This window comes from Theobroma cacao, chromosome 5 (assembly GCF_000208745.1).
Source record: "Theobroma cacao cultivar B97-61/B2 chromosome 5, Criollo_cocoa_genome_V2, whole genome shotgun sequence".
Taxonomy (NCBI): Eukaryota; Viridiplantae; Streptophyta; class Magnoliopsida; order Malvales; family Malvaceae; genus Theobroma; species Theobroma cacao.
The window spans coordinates 1,188,295-1,211,659 of NC_030854.1; the positions used below are offsets into that span (position 1 = coordinate 1,188,295).

Sequence of the window (23,365 nt, forward strand, 5' to 3'; positions counted from 1 at the left end):
CAATGCCCTTTTCTGAAACTTATCAGAATGAAATGGAACTTCAAAAAAAAAAAAACTTCAGAATTTCAATCTGTTTACTGCATATATATTTAACCAGTGGTCACTGAGGAAACAAAATATGAAATCTGGCTACAAGTATATGTTGCCATCAAGAAATGGACCCAAAGAAATCAGATAGAACAAAAAAAACATAGAGATCCCTGTTGCAAATTAAGCATGCCCTGGTCACACTCTCATCCACAAAGGGATAACAAGAAACAAAAGAAATCAAGAGAGAGAGTCCATGTCTGACAGGTGGTGACATAATTAGTACCACCCACTTAGGGTTCAAGAGGACCCCTTTTGGCTTTTTACAGGGAAAAAAAAGGGGAAGGAGAGGGGCATGAAAAAGGAGAAAGGTGGTCGTTATGCAGACATGAAACAATGATGGAAATTGCATCTCCTTTCTCTCAGGCTGGCCTCAGCCCTCTCAATCAGACATTGCCATTCTTCTCCCACCTCTTCTCTTTATTGACCAACTTTTTTTTACAGCTTAAATTGCGCCCAGCATCGCTTTTCTGGTCATCCCACCACAGGTGGGCGCCATCAACCACTCACTTGCCCTTGCTCACAAGATCACCGAAGAAATATGGGGCCTCGTTGCTGTCATATTGTCGACACAAGCACACTCCAAAGAAAGCCCACATGGGCAAAGCATGGCTAGCTGTTAGACAGCCCATGTCCTTGAAATTTTAACATTGATACGCGACAAAATGATACAAATACAAATAAAGAATATCAAGATAGACTTAAAGACATACCCTGCCTTTGTTTGCATCCTTTCCAATGATGTTAGAGATAAGATTAGATGGATCGTATTCAAATTATACCGTGTTCGGACACGGTTTGTGATCTAAGAGCTCCTTTTTCCAAAAGGGTATTGCAAAATGTTTTACGTATTCAATCTTTATGCATCCCCCATTCACGTCCACATGATCTTCTCAATTGGAACTTGGCAGTCATATCGACTTATCCCGCTCCCTCTCTGGTACCGACAATCACTTAAATAAGGTATGTCTTCGTATCAGAACCACGGCCATGTTGCATTTGAGTTCTTCAACACGGCCACGCTGCTTCTGTTGGATTCTTTAGGCAGACAAATTGTTCTTGGTTTCACATTCTCGTCAATGTGTTGGAAATGGTCAGCAAATTCATTGTTATCATTAGTTTTTCGGACATATTTTCCAAGTTCTTGCTCTGGTACAAAATGAGGCATTTCATCAGAAGAGATCAATCCTTAAACCTTTTGGTCTTCATCTTGAATACCCCTCATTCATCCACTACATTTCGATTTCAGAGAGTTTTCCACAGATCTTAGATGCCTTTCATGGTACTTAACTCATAAGTTTCATAAGATTTGTTGGCTGAAATGTGCAGCAGTTAAGACGTAACCGAAAGTGTAATTGGAACATTTCAAGACAAGTGTATCCAACGACCACGAAAGGTGAAGCAGCCTGGCTTAATGATGTAATGAAAAAGAAGCTTTCCCTGCACATAATGGCACCCATCAAAATGGACAACTGGCGCCCAAGAACATAGACAATACGCATTAGCTTACATCACCAGCACATGCAAACAGTAAGGAAATGGAATGTCACGTGCTTCCCTTCTGTCAATGGACCATCGGCCATTTTAGTTGCAGGAATCAGAGTTTTTAAAGCCTGGCAACCACAACCATCTGACCATCAAGGGGGCCACAGTTACCTACCCTTTTTTAACTAATACTCTAAATTCTGAGATCTTGCATCATACTTTTTTCAGCTTTTTTAGTTGGTTTTTTCAGTTCTATTAAAGATCCAAGTCCCCACCCTGCAATCCTGCATTCAAATGACATATATATATATATAAAGAGAGATTTAACAGTCACTTAAAAGTAGTTTTATATCTCAATGGCCTTCGGCATTGAGAGACAATTATATTTCACCATTTGACATTGTGGGCAGAAAACAGCAGAGTATTCCAACAGCTACAGTTAATGAGGGTACTATCAACATGAGAAAAGAGAATGACAACAGCAAATAGGAACTTGGAAAATTCCATGATACATGTCGATGCTGATGATGACTTTGATGGTTTTTAAACCAACGACATTGGAGGACTGCAGTGTACAAGTGCACTACTCAAGTTCTTTTTTTTTTTTTTCTTAAGAATACAAATCAAATTTACCAGTCTTGGAAGAAGCTAGGCCTCTAATCCAAGATTATAAGGATTCAAGCAGCCCCATTACAGTGATAGCAGCAGCTTCCATCATCTATGCACCATTCATTGCAGTATCAACATGGATCCCATTGGCATCTTCTAGAGTCTTGCCATTAACTTGAGTTCTCGGCCTCTGAACAGATAAAAGAAAACACAAACGCAAAACTAAATTAGATATCACCATCAAGGTATTCAAAGAGGAAAAAACCTTCGACCAATAAAATTACCATACCCAATCTGCAGGGTCTATAGAATTCCCATTCAACAGCTTGTGATTCTCTTCTTTGGTCTTACTATCCTTGTCTTTGGTGCTCAATGGTAGCAACAGAGGTGAACTTCCATTGGATCTGTCAGGCAATTCTGCAGCAATATTTTAGTGTTAGAATCACTGCCAAAGGTTATGACTAAACCAGCGGGAGAAAAATTAAAAGATAGTTAGACCAAATTAGATACGATCAAAACCTGGTAGTTTCTTGTCTATGAAGAATACCACTAAATTAACAGTATACCTGCAGAAAAATTGTAATGCCAAATTAAAATTAAAAAATAAATAAATATTAATGATAAATAGAAATTTTGAAAGTGCAATTCATACCATGCGACAACTACATCAACTGTGTAATGTTTGCGGGATGCTACAATCAAGAAACTTTGAATAATTGCTACCAACCAAGCAAACTGCTTTATAAACCTGCAATCACACAACAATACAATCAGAAACCAATCAATTGGCTACTCATATGTATGTCAATACATCAAACTAGAATGCATTGCCCCTGATCCAAACATTTTGATTGCAAAAATCTTATAAGCATGGTGCTCAACATAATCTCTTGATGTTCCCAATAGTTATGGTTTTTTTGCCCCCTTATCTTCAGAGTTAATGGCTAAAATCAAGTAATATGAATAAGCCATGTTTACCTTCGTGTGCCATATTTCTGATAGGTGAGCACAAAGACCAGGGTGAAGATCATGTGTGATGAAAAAATCAAGTCACCACAACCATATATTACACCTCGAGGAACTGCAAATTTTACAAGCAAATAAGCCAAAATATTTATAGAACACAACATATCAACTAAATATTTAAAAGCAACATATTGAAATTTTCAATAAAAGAAGACTACATACAATTAATTAAGAGGACTTCTAGCACACTCTCAGGTTTTGGCAACCTAGCAAGTTTCGAACCCTGTAAAAAACACGAGTTTTTTACTAAAATGTTCTTAAAATCAAATTTCATTTCTTACATTAACCCACAGAGAACAAATGTTCAATGCAGAAAAGAATTAATAAAAGAATATCATTTCAAAAACTAAACATAAAGTTGAGAGCATATACACACAGAAGTTCAAGACTCTACCTCTCGGCAATGATAATTTGGACCCGGAAGCTGAGTTGAATAGAATGTGATGATTCGGAGCATCTGAGAAGCCTGCAGCAAATAAATAAACAAAGGAAACAAACAACTGTAAGTGAAATACTGTGGAAATGCTTAACGTTTCATGATCCACCAGTATTTATTAAATTAGTAAAGTTAGTTGAACAACTTCAGCATTGAGTTCAGTTTTATTGGACAGGTTATTGATGAAAATGGTACTTTGAATTGATGGACACCTTTGGTCATAAAGAAAAAGGCAGGAAAGGATAGATAATCTTCCTTTTTGTAATAATATCCTATTAAAACAAAAATGAGTTCACTTGAGTCTGGACTGCTATCGCACAAGGGTTGAATAAGCAGCTCAACAAATTACTAGCTAGAAGAAAAGGACAATTATTCATCCAATATTTAATAGGAGAATCCAACAACGCTTCAGTTGATTCTATCTTGAGCATGATAACATATATTGGTGAAATTTGACAGAAGGAAGAACCTAAACATTAGTCCCACAACAATGCCTATATTGTGTGCATATGTAATCAGAACAAAGATATAGACTAAGCATCATTACTTACAACTAAAAATGCTAGCACCCGGCACCAAACTAGAACTGTGTAGATTTTTTTGCTCTTCATGATGAAAGGATGGAAAGTCCACTGCAAATAGTGACTCACATGTTAGAAGTGGAGACACAAAGATATCAATAGAACTGAAATAAGAGAACTGCAATATCCTGTACTAAACATGTGAGAACTTAATAAAACTACTGAATGAAATTATCAATAGAGAAGGAAATAAGATAAAAAAAGTCCAACAACAGGGGAATAACTTTACCAAAACAAATGATAAAAAGATAAAGGTGAACACCGTCTCACTAATGTAAGCTTTATCTTGCCCAAGCTCCTAAATATACAAAAAAGTTAAATGTAAGAAAGCATTTCATCAAATACTGGGAACATGATAGAAATAAGCAAAGAGCAAAAACAAAAGAGGTTTGTTCTTACTGGAAGCAGAATGAACCCAAGATCCTGAAGTGTTGGACCTGGCTGGTGAAGATAATGAACTCCTCGGGCAGCTAGACCATGAATGTACTGCAGAGAAGAATGCACATTTCAGAACCACAACCAATGAAATATGCCCAGAAATTAAACATATACTTGAATTTGGAAAATGCAAGCACTGCACAAGCTTGGATGACCAGAACATCTTTCGAGAAGCAATTAAAAATAACATACTAAAGTTTAAACAAACGACAATGACATCCACGTCAAAATTTTCATTGCTAAAGCAATGTTATCTGTGTGAGCCATGATAGAGATTTATCTTACGCTAAAAGAATAAGCTTCATTTCTCTAAGTTACGAGTATAAGAAGCCACGATCGTTACAGTTTACCAGATCCTACTTTTTTCCATCAACTCCTCTCAATCCAAAAACTTGGACACAAGGTAAACTCTTTTCTGTGCTAAATTCACTACTTTAACATGTTAAAAAAAAATGGGAATGAAATCAATGTTTGGAATTATTCAAACGAAATAGGTATTGAAAAATAGAAATGGTTTAGTTTGAATAACTATGGAAAAACAAAATGAAAACCTGAAAAATGAGGCCGGCAAGAAGGTATTTCCAATTGTCTAGAAGAAGGTTGACCTCTGTAGTTGTCTCTGCACAAATTCTCTTCCATAACTACAAAAACAAAAACAAAAGACTTAAAACCAAAAATACCAAATCAAAAACCCCATAAATTCCCCAATTCTCGTGAACAAAGAACAAGAAAAGAGAAGTAGAAGAACCTTTGAAGCTTCGCGACCAATGTAAAGCGTCATCTTGTTGTCGTGTAACAACCAGTTCCATAGTACTTCAAAACCCACCAGTTAAGGTCAACATCATTTATAAATCAAAAACAAAACCGCTCAATCTTCTCCAAAACCCCCTTCCACCAAACCTTAACCACCCCAAAGATTAAAAAAAAGAAGTTAAAACGAAAAAAATTTGTTTATGTTTTCTCTCTTTCCTTCCTCCGATAACCAACTTCAATCCACCACAACTCAGAAAACACCGCCTGCTTAATCGATTCTCCAAGCGATCAGAGACTCGACGATCCACGATCAAGATCGAGAAACCCAGGAAGACAAAAGAAGAAGGAATGAGGAGAAAAGGGTTGAATTCAGGCTTCTTCGGCTGTCGATATAAATGAAGAAAATTTGGGTTTTTCTCCAATAATAATAATAATAAATAAATAAATAAAAGAAAAAGAAAAGAAAAGTCTGTGAGATTCTGTTACTCGGTCTCTCTCTCTCTGTGTTTTGGGGGCGGGGGGTGTTGTTATTCCCTGCTTTTCTCAGCTTGAAAACGCGAGTTCAACACGGAGAGGCAGTTGAGATATGAGAATTGGGACAACGAGCCGGATGGGAAGCATATAAAGAGGCCATTTTCACTCTTCTCTCAAATTAAAATAAAATAAAAATAACTTAGCTGCTATTTAATCTAAATTATTATTGCTCGAATTATATAGTTTAAATAAAATAAATTCATATATCTAAATTATATATTATAAATACATGATATATGATATTAAAATTTATTTAATTATTTATTAATATTAAATTAAAATAAAAATAAACACGAATCAGTTAAAATCTTTCTTTGTTGATGAAAAATTAATATAATTATAATCATAGCAATAAAAAATAAAATAAGTTTGATATTATAATAAATATATTTAAAAATTATAACAAATTAATTCAATTTTGATCGAATCATTAAATATATATTTTGTTTTTTTTTTTTGTTACTATATTGCCATTGTACCTCATTCCTCTATTAATGGGAAAGTGAAAGACGGAGGCTTCTAGAAACTAGATTTCTAATTCCTTAATTCGATTCAATTAAAGGTGAAAAAATAAAGAGAAACAATGGCAGTACTTTTTTCTTTTTTTAACTTTTTACCTATGCGATTGGGAGTTAAGTGATGCGGTAAATATTTTTGTTTTTTCATGTCCCCCAGGCCTCGGGCCTGCAAATCCCGGGTAAAAAATATTCGTCAAACTTTGAAGTCCATGTACGGTTGATTTACTAAAATACCCTTCATGAGGGCGCTGGGTGAGACAGTCACGAGCGTCTCGGCTTGCGAGAAAATGAGCAGACCCTTTTTTACTTTTCTTCGTCCCACGTCTTGATTTTCAAATTTTGAAAGGTTTGAGGCAGCGGAGGATAAAAGGTTGACCAAATGATGGGCCATTAAAAAAATGTTTTATTAAAATAAAAATTTATAAATTAAGGGGTGAATTAGGTTTAGGTTTATATGATGCACACTTCTTGTTATATACTATCCCTAAACTATCGGGTGTAATTTTATAAATATTACAGAAATAAAAATTTAAAATTATTTAAAAATGAATATTTAACGATTATGATTATTTAATTTTTAAATAAATTTATATAGTTATATATTTATGAGGTGACATTATTTAATTATATGATAATGTATAAATACAATACACCAACAGCAGTGACTAGTTTAAAGACTTACTACTATTTGAAAATAGGTTGCTTTGGTTTGATTAGAGTAATAAAATTATTTAGCTCAAATTATATATAATATAATAATTAAAAATTAAGAGATGATGGCTGTCACTTTACCACCATCCCCAATTGATAATGTATTAAATATAAGGATGTTAATAATATAAATGGAGGATGGATGATTGAAAATTTAGAGGGTGATTAAGTTGAAGTCAAGAGTGGGAGGGTAATGATTGGGAGGGGGGACAAAGCCACGTGGGAGACACATGTTGAAGGCACCACCTCAGGTTTGATTGATGGGTTAATTTTTCTTTTCATGTGCCCATATGCAAATACTCAGATTTCTTATATGCCAGTATGTCTGTCAATTTGTCATTACTTGGTTAACCTTTACCCAATGTCACATGCTACTTTTTCTTACTATATATATATTTAAAAAATAGTATTAATTTATTATGTGGACTCCTACTTAATAAACAAGTCACTTAATCTATGGATTAAGATCTAAATTTATCATTTTATTCAGAAAGATGGATAAAAATAGTTAAAAATTAAAATTTTAATTATTTTCAGACTAAATTAGAAAACAAGATGATTAAATTACGTTGTTTCGAAGATGAGTGATGAATTCGATCCATTATTTTAAATAAAATAATAAAATTGAGTTTTGTTTTTAATCGAAAATAAAAAATTTCGTACATTTATTAATAAGGAACATTAATATTAGTACTATTATATTTCATTCATGGTACATATACTTTGTATGTTGTCCATGTATTACATATTGACATCTACCACATACTCATCTCTAATTACTATTGGAAAATGACTTCCAAGTACCAATAAGTATTTGAGGTGAAAAGGAATGGATAAGAAAAAGTTGCTATTATCAACCTACAAGTGAATTGAGAAAAAAAAAAGTGAAAAATAGATTGGAATAATTGATTGTACCTTTTTTTTTTCTTCTCAATTGATTGTAGTACTATTTCTTAAGTGAAAAAAAAAAATCATGAAGTGACACAACGGTCTAATTCTCTCGACCGTCAGTACAGAATATAATAGTTATATACAATCATTTAATCATAGAGTGTCATTTTATAAACGTGTAAAGTTTTTTAATATAAATATTTATTTTTTAAGATTCTTAACGATAAAAAAACATGTCGATAAAAAGAAATGTGAAATTACCTACTTTAATCAAACTTGTACCAATCTTATATGTGAAAACTAGTGTCGAGTGAATTTTACAAAAATCATATAATAATTTGGAAATTTCTTATTGAATTGTCTTGACCAACTTTCAAAACTCCCAAGAATTTATGACCTAGAAAAGCTAATAATGCAAAACTTTACTTATTTAGTTATTCATGGAAAGAAGAAGAATTTGGTTGGGTTGTTGGTTTACTTTTCAGCTTACTAAAAAAAAGAAAAGTTTATTAAGAAAAATGGAAAATTCAGATTCCATTGCCTTCCTCTTGAACTAATATTACCTTACCTAATTGACAATGTGAGAGTTTTGAATAGTTTATAGCAGAATTTTTTTGACATTTATGTTGTTATATAATACTTTCCATGATTTTATTTATTTTATGAATTAAAAAATAAAATTATCTTTTAAAATTACTTGTTTTAAACACCTCTTCTTCGACTCAAAGACATCTAATTATACTGTTTTTTTCTTCTTCTTTTTAATGAAACCACTATTTCAACAACTTTATTTGTTTATTATTTTTAAAATTATTTTCAATTAACCCTTTCGTCCTAAAATGTTTAATCTTTTTGACTTTCACGGGAATTAAAACAAACGGTTCTAATTTTTTATGCATTTTATGTTAAAGTTAGAAAAAAATTATAATATATATGTTCAATTGAATTGTTTTTAGGCTCATAACAAATGAGAATGAAAATTAGTGCATAATCCCAAATCTTGTTTGAATAGTATCAAGAATCTTGACCCCCAAAAAACTAAAAACAATCTCTCTATCAAGCATATACTAAGATTTTCATTGGAATTTGCCTGAAATCAAAATCAAACTTTTCTCTATCTTTTACTTTAGTGGGATTTGAATAATATTTGGACCCACTTTGTCATCCATATTATTTATATATATTTGAAATGGCTTAGAGGGCCACTATTTCAAAGATATTTGAAAATGATAAGCTTTGTTTTTTCTAGTAGGACATGCTTTTCTTGCATCCATTAATGAAGTTATAATTGCTCTTAGGTGAAACCACCTTTTTCCCATGGTTTGATATGAAGGAAATTATTTCTTCTTTTGGGTATTAACAATAGAGTTTGGGGTCTTTTCATTTTTGCCCTAGGTTCATTGAATAATTTCCCCCCCCTCCCCCATGGTACACCAAATTGCATGTAGAAGGTACAAAAAGTGAATCAACTATGATGGAAAATGGTTGGAAAACTAATCTTTCATGCTAGGCACCAAAAGATAGGGAAGAAAAAAAGAAAACACTACTAGAATTGGTGGGTTGTATGCCTTTAAGTCATAGTCCCATAGACTCATAGTTCATGTATAGTTTCCAAATCTACCTTTATTGTAAAAGAATTGCGATTCAAATCGTAACTTTAAGTGTTTTTTTAACTTTTATAAAAATTAGACTGCTAAATAGTTAGAAATGGAGGGAATATGTGTGTTTTTTGGGGGGGGAATTAAAAGATGGAAAGGTCAGATTAGTGCTTTGGGTGACAGTTAAGGGCAGTTATGGCAATTCAATTAGAGAAAGGCAAGGACTTAGTCCTTTTGTCAACCAAATATTTGGATGAATGAAACCAGAAAGCAGACAGCGGGAGTGCGGGCATGCTTCGTGGATTTCAACGAGTCTATAGTCAATGGTCCTTATTGCCGACGGGCCGACCCGTCCCCCATTCAAAGGGACAAAATGTAACAAACAGTACCGAAACCTCGAAAAAGATAAAAGATTAGAGACGGGAATGGAAAATACGTATACGGATATTCAGTATTATTTAAGTTATTTAAATAAAATTAAAATATTATTTTTCGTAATTAACTCGATTTTAACAAGTTGCATGAATCAAAATTAGGAGGGAAGGGACATAAATCCGCGGAGGCGGCTTTCTTGAAACGTGATGGCGACTTCTCTATTTGTCTCTCTTCTCATAAACAAACTCAACTCTTCTTGGGCATCACCGTTTACCCTCAATTTTATTTTTTTAAAACATTAAATTTGAAATAAATCAATTTTTACGATATTCCGTATCCAAATAAGACTCCAATTTAATCAAAATATATAAATTTATCAATTGAATCAATTTCTACGTTTTTGTTACCAATATAATAGTCGCATTACCTCTTTTATTTATCTTTGGCTTGGGCATAATTGTTTTTCTTTATTAAACTATTTTGGGTTTCTTTGTGAAGAGAATTGACATTTAAATAATTAGTTAATAATTAAAAATAAAAACAAAAATTATATTTGATATATTGATAATATATAAATTCTCGTAAGTCAACAATACAGCAAAATTTCCGTAAATGAAAAAAAGCCTACTACTTAAAAACCCACAGCCAAATTAAACTTGCTTTCTTGAAAGAATCCAACAGCATAAACTTAGCATTGACAGCATTTTTCTGCCGATCATGTGGTTAGGTTAGGTCAGGTCCGGTTCGGGAGGGGGACCCTGTCACCCTGGAAACTCAAAGGAAGGGACCTGACCTAGCCGGGTGTGGCTAATTTGTTTGTTGCCTTTGAACCTTTCAGCTTCTGGTGTTTGCAGAGTGTGGTACCAAATTCCCAATACATGAGTAGCACCTTTCAAGCACCTAACACAGTGTCAGCATCACCCCCCTTGGGTTTACAATTTGCTAGGGTGTTTCCGTTTAGTACCCAGTCAAATTAGAGCCACATAATATATCATCTTTTTATAGAACAGGATTGACATGATCATGCCATGAATTGTCAATTTTATTTCCACTAAAGAAATTGAAAATCTTGGGATTTTTGTACATATTATATAGAATACATTTTCCACATTTTTTGGGTTTTTTTTTATGTTGAATTTGTCCATTTTCTGGAAGATCTTCTAAACTTATGACAATGGGAGTTGAAATCAGATGGAGAAACTTAACTTCAAAGTCTCTCCAGGCTTTCAAGCACATGCTACACCTTCCATACAACTAAGGTTATTAAGGTGTAAGGTTGGGTCAGGGATTTTCTTTCCTTGCATGTATACATCTTAATCAATACGGTTTTCGTTTCATTTTCTGTATTCATTATTTAAAAAAAATAAACAATTAAAGACGAAAAGAGTAATACGATTTCCATATTGATTTTTATTTTTTTTTTCCAATTTTTCTTGCCATATACTAATGGGTTTTTTAAAATATTTTTCGTCGCGCCATCCATTAATATCATATTCTTATTGTTTTCATCATTATTATTCCATTAAAATGAAAACAAAACTTGTCCAAATGAACCCAAAGAAAGAAACACTAAGGTTACTTTCAAATAACATCATGATTGTCTCAGTTAGAATTATTGGTGCATTTTGCATTTCAAAAATAGGAAACTGCTTAAGAAATTGATGTAGATTTCAAAGGGTAGGAAACTTCTTGGAATATCTCATCTGTCTGGAGATTTTTCCATATCCTTCCCAGGAAGGAAAAAGGGGCAAGAGAAGCTTCCAAACAAAAACAAAAAAGGGCCAAAACTGAATCAATCAGGCTTGAATTTAAGCCCAAAAGAATCAGATTGGGCTTGATTCTTTGAAACTCTTGTCCTTTCTTCCATGTCAATTGATTTTAAAAGATACCCTTTGTTTCATTTAAGTAAAATTAATTGTTTTTGGAAGTTATGTAATTGTTGAGGAAAAAGATTTTATGTTGAATTTGGTGGTCTTACTAGACATTATAATATAGTGTACTACTATCTTTGAGCATGTGATTAGTTATAATAAACCAAAAGTATTATAACAAAAAGACAAGCTTAAATAGCAAAAGAGTCTTTGAACTATGATAATTTCTTTAACTAAAGGATCTAATCTTTTATCGCACCTATACCGACTCTTAATCTTTTGATTTGTTTCCAAATAGGTTTTTAATCTTACTGTAAAATTAGTTTGCTGTTAAATTTAATTTCAATTGATTTTTTTTGTCCATGTGATATATGATATGATTGACACATTTGATCACTGTTAATATGACAGGTGGTATGCCCCAATTGATATTGAATTCAACTGTAATTAGAGTTTGTTTAGATACAAATCAAAATTTAAAAACTCGTTTGAATGAGGAAAAAAAAGGTGAGGGACTTAGTCAGGAAATAGATGAAAAGATATTTAATCAAACTTTCTCTCTAAAAAAATATGGGAATAATATTTCGGCCTACAAAATTGACCTATAGCTAATCAATGCTAATAACTCAAACCCTGACAGTGCAAGTGACATATTATTCTCTTATCTTGTGTTTTAAAAGATTTTTTCTTCCCCAGTTGTTCTTAAATTAAGCCGAGTTTGATTTGTGAGAAAGGTGCAAGTAATCAACAAAGAAATATATTTATACACATATTTATATATAATCACATAGAAAATCAAATACATGATCTGTTGCTTGTTTGAAACGTCTAAGTTAACAAATAGGGAAGTACAGGCTACCATAAAATAAATATGAGCAAGAGTACCATTAACTACTTCTTCTTCTTCTTCCTTTGTTTTTGGGGGTTTTCAAAGACTAAATCAAGAACTTAATTAAGTAAATGAAAGGACCATTAAGCACAAGAATTCTTTGGAAGTTTAAACAAGGAAAAGAAACAAAGCAAGGCCACATCCAAGACAATGGAGAAAACCCCTCCTAGACCAAAATTCAGGCTGCCTTAAACCTCATAACCCGACAGGTGTAGAAGTCACAGAATGTTTCCAGAGCAAGCAGAGCCAAGAGCAAGAAGGAGGCGAGAAAAGTGAGAAACCTCCAGGAGGAATATATGTACTTCTTCAGGATGTTGTTTGTCTTCACTCTCAGTGTGTTATCATAGTATCGGTTGACTTTTGTAATAGCTTCATCTATGTTTATGTCCCTGTCTTTTGGCTCGATGGATTCACTCAACCCATTAAACAGTCCGGCAATCTCGACACTGTACAAATCACCTTTGATAACGTTTGCTTTCTTCAGCAAATTCACGTCTTCATCATTATCTATGATCCCATTCATTAATTGGGTGTATCGAGTGAAAGGCAAGGACTCTGATTTATCCTTTGACAGGCTTTCATATGCCACTAGGTTTCTCAGTATCACTTCTGAAGTAAGCTTCGAGCTGAGAATGTTTTCTGGGTCAGGCGCTGAGTTCAAGGTGATGACAGGAAGGTAGAGAGTTTGGTTATCGTATTTGATGTGATTGATGCCGTCACAGGTGGAGAATTTCAATCCTGCATTGTTTAGCTGTGAGGCTGTGGGAATCCAAGATCTGTCCCTATCGAAAAAATCGTGAGGGGTTATTCCAAGTAGTTCAAGCGAACTGAGAAGTAATGTCATGAGCTTTTCAGGAAGTGCTGCGAAGCGGAATTGTAGCTTAGATAACGTAGCTAGGAGCTTTTTGAAGACACTACAATCCGGGTTACTAGGGATCTCCATTGTTGAAAACTGCAGCTCATCCTCTTTCTCTTCCTTGGAAGAAGTGTTTATGACTTCTTTGGGACAAATGATCATTTGGTAGAAGAGATCTAACAAATGCTTATGCTTGACGACTTCTGAAGTTGAGGGTTTGAAGGTTAATTGAAGCGGAGAGAGAGTCTCACAAAAGTCAACCAAAATCTGGAGGTTATCAGACCCAGGCCTCTTTTCTGCTATTGCTTTCAGCACTATCATTGGAATTTGGTTCTCAAGCATTAGCATGTCTCTAAGGATCATATCAAGGTCTGGAGTCCTTTCTGAAAATTCAGCAAAAGGGTTCTTCCCGAACGAACCAGGCAGATTTTTGTAGTAATATAGAGCAGAATGAAGCACTTTGAGCAGGGACAAACCATCAATGGCCAATATCCATGCCAAAGTATCGGCGTGGATGTTTAAATGTCTTTGGTAACAGGTCCGGATAAGAAACTCCAGTCCCTCAATTTGAGCAACCAGCTGTTGAAAATCAACAACAAGCCAATCCTTTTGTGCTTTCACCGCCGCAGCTACTTTGAACCTCTGCATCTGATAGAGCTTGGGCCGGAAATGGTGATACGGTCCAAAGGCTAACAGCTGTGGAGCATAAGCTACAGGATTGGCAGCACGTAGCTGTTCAGGCACTTCAAAGACAGAGACAACAACTTCTTTAGCTTCTCCATTGTTCTCCAGGATGTCCTTTATTTCCACCACCCAATTTTCTTCAGGGAAACATGGACTGATAATTGACTCTGAAAAAACCATATTGCCCTGTCTGGTTAAATTTGGCCGGCTATATCCTGCGTTACCGTCTCTTAACTCTTTTATATAGCGATTGAGTAAATTACATAGAAACACTAAAGTCAACTTGCATTGGAGTTCATTGCGGTTGAAACTAAAAGTACTTGAAAAGATTTAAAAAATGAAATGGAGATCTGAAATCAAAGAGGACTTAGTCTGAGCAAACGTACGTTGCCCCAAGGGAACAGCTTTTGATTGGGGCTAGTTGGCTATTTGTTTATAAAACTTACCTGCAGACCTTCTCACTTCCACGCGGATCAGATAACGTTGTTTGCATGCTGGAATTTGCAGTTTTTAAAGTAATTCCCATTCTTCAAATAAAGCTAAATTGTCTGCGCCATTGAAAATTGAATCGTCTGCAAGATTCTACTTGCTAATAAATTTTTCCATAACGAGAACGATGGTTCCTTCTGAGTAGGAGTATTCATAAATCTTTCATGAATACCAAAACTCAGCTCTTCATCAGGCCCATAGCTTTTCTAAAGTTATTTTAGCCCATGTCCGAGTTCTATTCAACTGGATAATTAAGCCCATTACCTTTGTTTTCGTTGACCAGAAATGCCCTCGACAGCAATCTTTTCTTTTCTGCTTCCTGTCGTGATCTCACAGAAGATAGAGCAAACAAAGCAAAATCCTTTTAACTTCAAAACCCAAAACATTGATTTTTACTCTCTGTTATAATACCTTTCTATGTAAATAACCTTGCCTTTCATGGCACTCCAGGGATCTAGCTTTTGCTACAATGTAAGTTTAATTTTCTCCTGGTATCTTTATTGGTAATTCTGTTCATAGCTGAAGTTTCAGTTGCTGTTGATTCCTTGAATTTGAATAAATGGGAAATTTTTATCTTTTAATCTAGTTAAAAACCCAGTTCGAGCTCTTAAATTTAAATCCTATTGATATGGTTCCAAGCTCACTTTTGATATCAATCTATTTGGGATAAAATGACTTCTTGAAATAATGGCAGCTATAATTTTTCTCTTACAGCTATCTATATTTCAGTTTTCTCTGAATTTTTCTTTAATTGTTCCAGGTGAATGTTAATTGCGTGCCATGTTCAAGCACGAATAGTTTCAGGAGTCTTCATTGCTTTTCTCCACCACCTCCAAAGCGATGTCATGTGGTTTTAGCTAGGACTTCAACAGGAAACAGAACAGAGTTTTTTGCGGGTCCATGTCTGTCCAAGTTGCCAAGTGGCAGACCTCGTAAGTTTCTTGGCTTTGTAGTTGTCTGCAATGTTCTTTCTTCATCTAGGCCCAGGTTGTGTATGAAAAGCAGGCATTGTAAACTGTGTTCCTTTTTCTCTCCATCATTGCAGCTTCTCATCTTGCATGTTCTTCTAAAACTGTTACTTAATTCTTTGTCATCTTTGTTCGGGAAAATCACATGGCTTGTTCATCAACTGCTCATGTAATTTCAGTTGTTCATGGAGAATGTCTGGTTCTAATTTTAGGATGCACAGTGTATTTCACACATTGTTGCCGCATTGAGCATGTTTTTGCATTAAACAAAAATTTTTCCTCTGAGTTTTCTGAAATTTTGCTTACAAATTAATTGTTAAGTTGGTTGATCTCGTCCTTCTGGTAGATTGTTATCCATATTTCAAGCCCAAATTTAGCTTCCATAGAGTGCTTCAATTTGTCTTTTACTGGATGAATTTATTTCCTTATTGGACTTGAGTTTCACGCAGGTCTAATTCTTGATAATTTAGTGCAGCACCTTTTAGAGAAAATTCGTGTATGTTATCGTTGATCCCTTGTCAAGCAAAAAGTGATGACCTCGAGGGAACCCTTAGCGGTGAAAGCATCATATTGGATGAACAAACCTTACAAAGGGACCTGCAGAATGCCATTGAGGAAGAAAACTATGCCCAAGCAGCAAGAATCAGGGATGACCTTCGAGTCCTCCATGAGAATAGCAAGGCTTCAGTACTGGCAGCAAATTCTCGGTTTTACGATGCTTTCAGGAGAGGGGATCTAGCCGCCATGCAGAACCTTTGGGCAAAAGGAGATGATGTGTGTTGTGTGCACCCAGGGGCAAACGGAATATCAGGTTATGATTTCGTAATGGAAAGCTGGGAAGTGGTATGGATGAACTACGAATTTCCACTAGATATAGAGCTGAAAAACGTTCAAGTTCATGTTAAAGGGGATGCTGGATATGTCACATGCATGGAATTCATCAAGACGAAAGGTAGCAGTTGGGGAGGACAGTTTGTAACAAACGTGTTCGAGAGGATTAACGGTCAATGGTGTATATGCATTCACCATGCTTCTCTGGTCGACTTGTGAAATCATCTGCGCTTCTTCATCGGTATGTTCTGCACTTTTGAGTCAATTTATCAATGTATATTCATTTTGGTCTGTAGAACTGATTGTTTGAACTCCTGAAATTCGGGTGGATGTTAGCATAAATCGAGTTATTTCTCGAAGTATGTTCTAAATGGTTTAAACTTCCATCAACCTTCCCCCTGTTTCTTTCCTGCTAAAGTGCACATTGTTCAGTTAATGTAGTCAGCTTGCTTCATGATAATAACAAGGTTGTCTCCCTGCTCCAAAAAGGATATGCATTCTCGAACATGGATGATCTATGTGGGTATTTCAAGCCAAAGCTTTTCCTACATCTTTTATGTAAATTTGTTGAAGTAACATTCCATACATTATGCAATCAAGAGAAACTTTATATGAAACGAATATTACCCAAAAAGAAAGGGATAAATGGAGATGGTTCACTTCCCATACTATTGCAACAACCAAAGTTATAACAAAAATTTGAGCCAATTTCGTAGATGAGCATTTATGGTCGCATTCTTGCCAATCACATGAAAGAAGAGAACCCAGAATGACTTTATTACCACGCCGCATATTACTAGAACATTTCTGCTAATAATATGTAGGGCTTTGCTGTTCTCTGACACTTTAGAGAAAAAAACTCACTCGATTAAAACAGTGAGTGGTATATTGAATGCCATTATTTCTTTTATACAAGTGATCTACTGGTAATGTCTAACAGGCCGGCCTACACCCCGATTCCCTGTATGTCTCACTAATCAAAGACTTAACCTGGCTTCACATTTTAGCACCTTTAAAGGCTCGAGAGAGCTTATACCTGAAAAGCAAACCAGGTCTCGTGTTCGAATCTAGGCTCTCCCGACAGGGGAATGAGGTGGGTTTGGAGCATATTTCGCAGGCATGTTCCTGAGTACATTGATTGGTTTGTTCTCCATTCCATGGCTGCCATTCAGTATGGTCTCCTTTATAACTTTTCCTTCAGGCAGGTTGCCGAATTCTGGCAGATCAGAGGATTTCTGACAGCTTATAGCTGTTACAGAAATAAAGAACGCTTGCAATGCAGTGATTGATGAACTGAACTCAATCGCGTAGATTCCATTCTTATGTGGAACCAAGTTCAAGATAGGCCTGTTCTGTTGTGCTTCTCCCTGCAATAAGTACAAAACAAGAACTAATTCAGATAAGCAGAAAACATTATAATATGGTGCAGGACCAAAAAGTATTAAAGAAAAAGAGGATACCTGGGCATAGAGATCAAGACGGTTGGGATTCAGGCATGCTTGACATGTCCTTGAAGTCTTACAACATCTTCTCTTCTGGTTGGAGAGAATACGTAATTTGCAACCAACATCCCAACCTCCACAGTCACATAATCCACCAGATTTCCATCGGTCAATCAATGGGGAAGGTATTCCTTTGTTTGGCAAGCTGTGGACACCACCAGGAAGTATGACAGTAGTACTATTAAAGCTTGCATTTTCTGCAGGGTTGCAAGAGCACCCATCTGTAGCCAAACAATCTGTAAAGCCCTTCTTTGTTATGTCTTTATCACTGTGCTGTACATCAGTGCTTTCACCAGGCATTTTGATGACGACAGCAGCAAGCTCTGCATTTGGTGTAAATTTTGCTGATGCTTGATCTGCTGGTCTTTGCTCCACACTAAACAGAACAGACTCTCTTACCACCGGATACTGATTACAAGAGTCCTCTGCTGTCAAGTCTGAAATAAGAGAATTGGAAATCCTCATTTGTCCGATAATATTATAGATGTAGCCACAATTTTTTTCCTTGTTTCCTTGACTTATCCAGCTGCCACTCTTCTTCTTAATTTCACTAACAGAAGAGAATATGTAACTCTGATCAGATCCCCCCTTTGCAGATGAAGCTAGACTTTTCATGGTAGTGGCAAGCATGTTACTGCCATTGTCCACAACAAATCTAAACATTGGCAGTCCATTCTTTATTGTAAGCTGTAGAAGGGCTTGGATCATTGATGACTCAAACTTTTCTTCCTGAAGGGATTCGTTAGTATTAACTGGCCTTGCACTAGAGGAATTCAAGCTTCCTTTTGACGGTTGAACAGTGTCAGTGAAACGAAAAGAATGCAAGCCTCTGGACTTCAGTAGCGGGTCTAGCATCCTTCTTAGGGGGCTGGACCTAGCTCTGTTATGGCCATTCACCTTCTCTCTGATTGTATTGTCCAAAAAACCAGAAGAATCAGATCTCACTGGACCAGACTTGACAGAAACATAAGTGGAGCTCAATTGTGGGGCAGTAGAACCTTCCTTAAAACTGAAACTTCTACTCATACGACTTAAGCTGAAACTAAAACGGCGATTTGGTGAACTACTTCTACTTTTTCTGGTTGCCAGCTCAGCCATTTCTTCTTCCAGTATCTTTAAAGTTTCAACATGAGCATCCAGAGATTTAATCTTGTTCTCTGCTGAATGCTTGCCTTCAGATCTTAAATTCCCTGAGTTATTTGAGAATGCAGACCCATGAGATGCATTAGATGAAGGCTCCAGACCCTGTGCCATGATGTCAGTTGCAGGATTCATCTCAACTCCAGAAGGCAATGGACAAGAATGAGGAACTTCAGAACATAATTCCCCAGAGCGAACCTTCTGAAGGAAGTCACACGGAAAACTATTCCGGTTTGCTTCATTCAAAGTCCCATCAAATTGTTCTCGGGGTTCTTCAAAAAAGCTATTTCGGGCAGATCTTGGTCGAAGAAGAACAATATTCTTGTGCTCACCAGGAGAAACTTGATGAGCAAGATCAATTTCTGAGCCCTGTGTCTCCTTAGTTTTGTCACCCTCAGCATCCAGCTTTTTCCTAGAACCCAGTGAAACACCATAATATCTGAATTTGGATGAAGAAGCCTCCACGTCTGAAGTATTTTTCGGATCCAAATCCTTTTTATTTACATCAATTTCCTGCCTCTGCTCTACTCTGTTTTTGGCTCCACCATGACAAACATTGACAGTTTCCTTTGGCAGAGGTGAAACCCCATGGTTTCTCATGTTTGATGACATATTTCCCATTTCCAAAGTTATTTTCTGATTTAACTCTTTTTTCTTCCCCTTGTCAAGAATTGCATCTGAATAAGTTGTGCCGGAGGATTTATATGTCTTGGATGTCTTCTTCTGCTGATCCAAGGTGCTCTTGGAAGCAGTTTCAATATCTTGGAAGTGTCTAACCTTCAGAGTAGATGGTTTTGCACCTCGAGGAAGGCCTTCTTTATAAGATGAGTTAAGACTGGAGCAAGTTTGTTGGTGTTGCTTGCTTTTGTTGGCAGCAGTATCCTTGGGAACTGCACTAGAAAGGGCAGATGACTTGGTATTTGTTTTCATCAATGAAATTGTGCTTGTGGATGATACATCATTGCCAGTTATTTTAGGGATACGCTTTTGGTGGTGCTTCCATTTTTCTAGACGTGCCCAATCCAGAACCCCAACATTCAATGCGTTCTCTTGAAAGTTTTCTCCGATGTCTACACGCTGTAGGTAGCCCGGCAAGTTTGACATGTACTTGACAAGCTCATCCTCTTTTGTTGGCTTACCCTTGCGAGGCTGCCCGTGGCAATCCCCTAAAGATTTTGTTTCAACCAAGGTGCTGTGGATTTGGTTTTGTCCTCGTTCACCTGGCAGATTACCATATGGATGAGCAATACCATTCTTTCCTTTTAACTTCCCTTGACTCTTCAACCTCAGGTTGGCTTGAGGCAACTGAGTTTTCTCCTTCACTATCTTTGAGTTTTGCTGCAGGTTTGAACTCCTTTTTGACTCTGAACCAAATCCCATGTCCCTCAGAGGTTCAACGTATTCATTAGCTTTTCTTCTATCAAATGGCATGAAATCAAATATTATTGTGCTTCACCAAGACATTTGAGCTGCAAGAGTGCAAAGGAAGAGAGGATCTCACACAAGCAGTTTAACAATTTGATTGAATAACCTGGTTTATAGCTGAATATAATATATGATATAATATACTATATTATTGCTCATCTTAAAAGTCACATTAGCAAAACATGTCAAATTTCCTCCCCACACCTATTTGAACAAAAACTTGTCCTAATCATCTGTGGTCAACAAATGCAGCAAAAAAACTTATTCTAATCATCTGTGGTCAAACAAATCCTAGCTCATCATTCTTAGCTGCCCATAGGTCCATTTTCCCTATGGCAAAACACATAAACACAAAATCAAAGGATCTAAGAAAAATAAAATTCCCTTCAAAGATAACAAAAGTAACATTACAAAAGCTTCAATAACTTGACAGCACATCAAAGGATCAAATGAAATGACTTAGGTGATTCCAGTTGTAACAATTCTAATGTCACTAGCAATCACAGTTATTTACCATTGAAAAAGGCCCCAAAGTTGAAATTTTTTCCTCCCATTTACAAGAAAGTCAATCATTGGTCCAGTAATTCTTACGGTACAGAAAAGAAAACAAGAAAGATACTAATTTATATCGACGCTTTATTTTCTCTCTTTAATCTACAGCATATTTTAAGCTCTGATCAATATTCATTCTCCAAACAACCAAACACAACCAGCCGCATTCGATTTCCGTCGAAAACAAAAAGAATCTCACAGATCCAAAAAAAAATATTAATCAAGAATCACCGAATCCAGCATCTGGTTGGCAGTCGAGAAAAAAACGGAAAATGCAACAGAAAACAAGAAAAAAAGTTTTCCACTCTTCAAAACCAGCAGCTAGCAACAAGCATCCATTTCTTAATCTTATAATGTCCATCTGGAACAAAATGAATAAAATAAATAAATAAAAATACTATTTCTTCACTACTCTTCATTTTCTTTCTTGTTTCTCAGCAATCAAACGGAGCATTTAATTAACAAGAAAAGAAAAAACAAAGCGAAATTAATCAAGAAAAAAAGAAAAATAGAATCGTTACCAGCTAGAAATGGGGGACAATGCAGGTTGAAGAAAGTGACGCGAGTCTCGAAATACTCGCCGATCTCGATTACAGAAAGAAAAGCAAGTCGGCGATAATCCCGAACGCCAAAAAAGAAAAACAAAGCAAACAAACTCAACGTAGATTCTAAGCAAAGTAAAGAATTAACAATTACCGCCCACTCAAAACAAAGAACAAAACAATCCTCTTGTGAAAAGCAATCGCCGATTTTCCTTTCTTCTTTCACTCCATCCAAACAACAAAATAAAGAAGGAAAAAGAAGCAAACAATCAGTGCCAGAGAAAAAAAACGCGGTTGACAGAGAAGAGAGACTGAGTGAGAGAAAGAGAGGGAGATGTGAGTCTTGACGTTTGGCGTTATTCAGTGTTATTTTTCTTTGACCACATATTTGTGGATCGGACGGTTAAGAGGCGGGGAGGGGGCCAATCAGAGATGGCGGGGGATTTGGCGAGGAATGTGGGACCTGCTAGTCGCGACTTTAAGGACCAATTCTTGCCCGTGGGGACGAATCCCGATGGATTTGTGTGGGTCCTACGCGCCAGCCCCCCGGGGTGGGTCTACATCAGCGGACTTCCTTCTCTATATTATTGCCTTTAATTATTATGATGAGATGGGGCTGCATGCACCGATTAGAGAGGCTTAGGCGCCTAATTGAATAGGCGTTAAGTCTTGGATTACTGACTCTTAGTATTTGTCTTTACTGCCTTCCACAGTTCTGATTTTGTTCCTCCACTGACTCTTGGTTCCCTTGAATTACGTTGCACGGTTTTTTAAACAAATTTGTGGCTCCATTAATTATATATAAAAAAAACTTTAACTATACTTGTCATGATTTCAAATATTTTTTAATTAATTTTTATAAATAAATTTTATTTTTGTAAAAAATTATATTTATTAATTTTATCTAATAAAATTATCAAAATATTCTTAATTTAAAAATTAATATATTTATTTATATAATTATTAATTTTTTTTAAAATTAATATATTTATTTATATAATTATTAATTTTATTTAAAATTAATAATTTAACTTTTTCTTAATAACAGAACTTACACACAAGAATTAACACAAAGTATTACGTGAGAAAGACAATTAAAATTATAAGAAATGTATGTAGAGTTTACAAATTATATTTTAAATTTTTAAATTTTTTTACATTATAATAAATGATTTCATGAAGTAAATGAAATGATTGGTTATTTGAATTATTTTTCAATTTTTTATCACATTTCAAGATTTTATTTTTTATTTCCCAAGTCCTTGTGTTTTGAATATAAACAAAAATTAAAAAATAAAAATATATATTTTTCTTGACATAATAAACTCTGACATTTTAATGTATTCGAAGTTTTAAAAACTCGATAATTCCGTAAAAATTTAATCTCTTTCTTAATAGGTGTAAATGCATAAATGATTTTGTTTCTTTCAATAACAAAAAACTAAGATTAAAAAAGTCATCTTGATTTTGTTGACAATCATACAAGAGACAGAAAAAATAAACTAAAATTAAATGGCCGAAATATTCAACAAAAGCTTACTAACTATATAGACTTTTAATTATTTATTTATTTA

At 35.2% G+C, this 23,365-nt stretch overlaps 4 protein-coding genes across 4 annotated transcripts; 1 reads left to right on the top strand and 3 right to left on the bottom strand.

Annotated features, from left to right (window-relative positions):
• LOC18597635 (phosphatidylinositol:ceramide inositolphosphotransferase 1) lies at window positions 1,901–6,001 on the bottom strand. Its single transcript, XM_007026777.2, has 12 exons — window positions 5,411–6,001; window positions 5,214–5,303; window positions 4,624–4,710; window positions 4,454–4,522; window positions 4,195–4,275; window positions 3,602–3,673; window positions 3,370–3,430; window positions 3,160–3,262; window positions 2,834–2,929; window positions 2,701–2,747; window positions 2,471–2,598; window positions 1,901–2,371 (listed from the first exon to the last, which is right to left on the bottom strand). Exons 1-12 carry the CDS (start codon window positions 5,441–5,443, stop codon window positions 2,291–2,293), a joined length of 948 nt encoding a protein of 315 aa, XP_007026839.1. The 5' UTR covers window positions 5,444–6,001; the 3' UTR covers window positions 1,901–2,290.
• LOC18597636 (putative UPF0481 protein At3g02645) lies at window positions 12,733–14,939 on the bottom strand. The gene is made up of 2 exons (XM_007026778.2): window positions 14,789–14,939; window positions 12,733–14,557 (listed from the first exon to the last, which is right to left on the bottom strand). Exon 2 carries the CDS (start codon window positions 14,520–14,522, stop codon window positions 12,981–12,983), a length of 1,542 nt encoding a protein of 513 aa, XP_007026840.2. The 5' UTR covers window positions 14,523–14,557; window positions 14,789–14,939; the 3' UTR covers window positions 12,733–12,980.
• Window positions 15,130–17,135, top strand: LOC18597637. The gene is made up of 3 exons (XM_007026780.2): window positions 15,130–15,302; window positions 15,592–15,763; window positions 16,275–17,135. The coding sequence occupies exons 1-3, from the start codon at window positions 15,270–15,272 to the stop codon at window positions 16,847–16,849; spliced, it is 780 nt and encodes a 259-aa protein (XP_007026842.2). The 5' UTR covers window positions 15,130–15,269; the 3' UTR covers window positions 16,850–17,135.
• Window positions 17,381–22,129, bottom strand: LOC18597638. The gene is made up of 3 exons (XM_007026782.2): window positions 21,771–22,129; window positions 18,091–20,741; window positions 17,381–17,997 (listed from the first exon to the last, which is right to left on the bottom strand). Exons 2-3 carry the CDS (start codon window positions 20,701–20,703, stop codon window positions 17,698–17,700), a joined length of 2,913 nt encoding a protein of 970 aa, XP_007026844.2. The 5' UTR covers window positions 20,704–20,741; window positions 21,771–22,129; the 3' UTR covers window positions 17,381–17,697.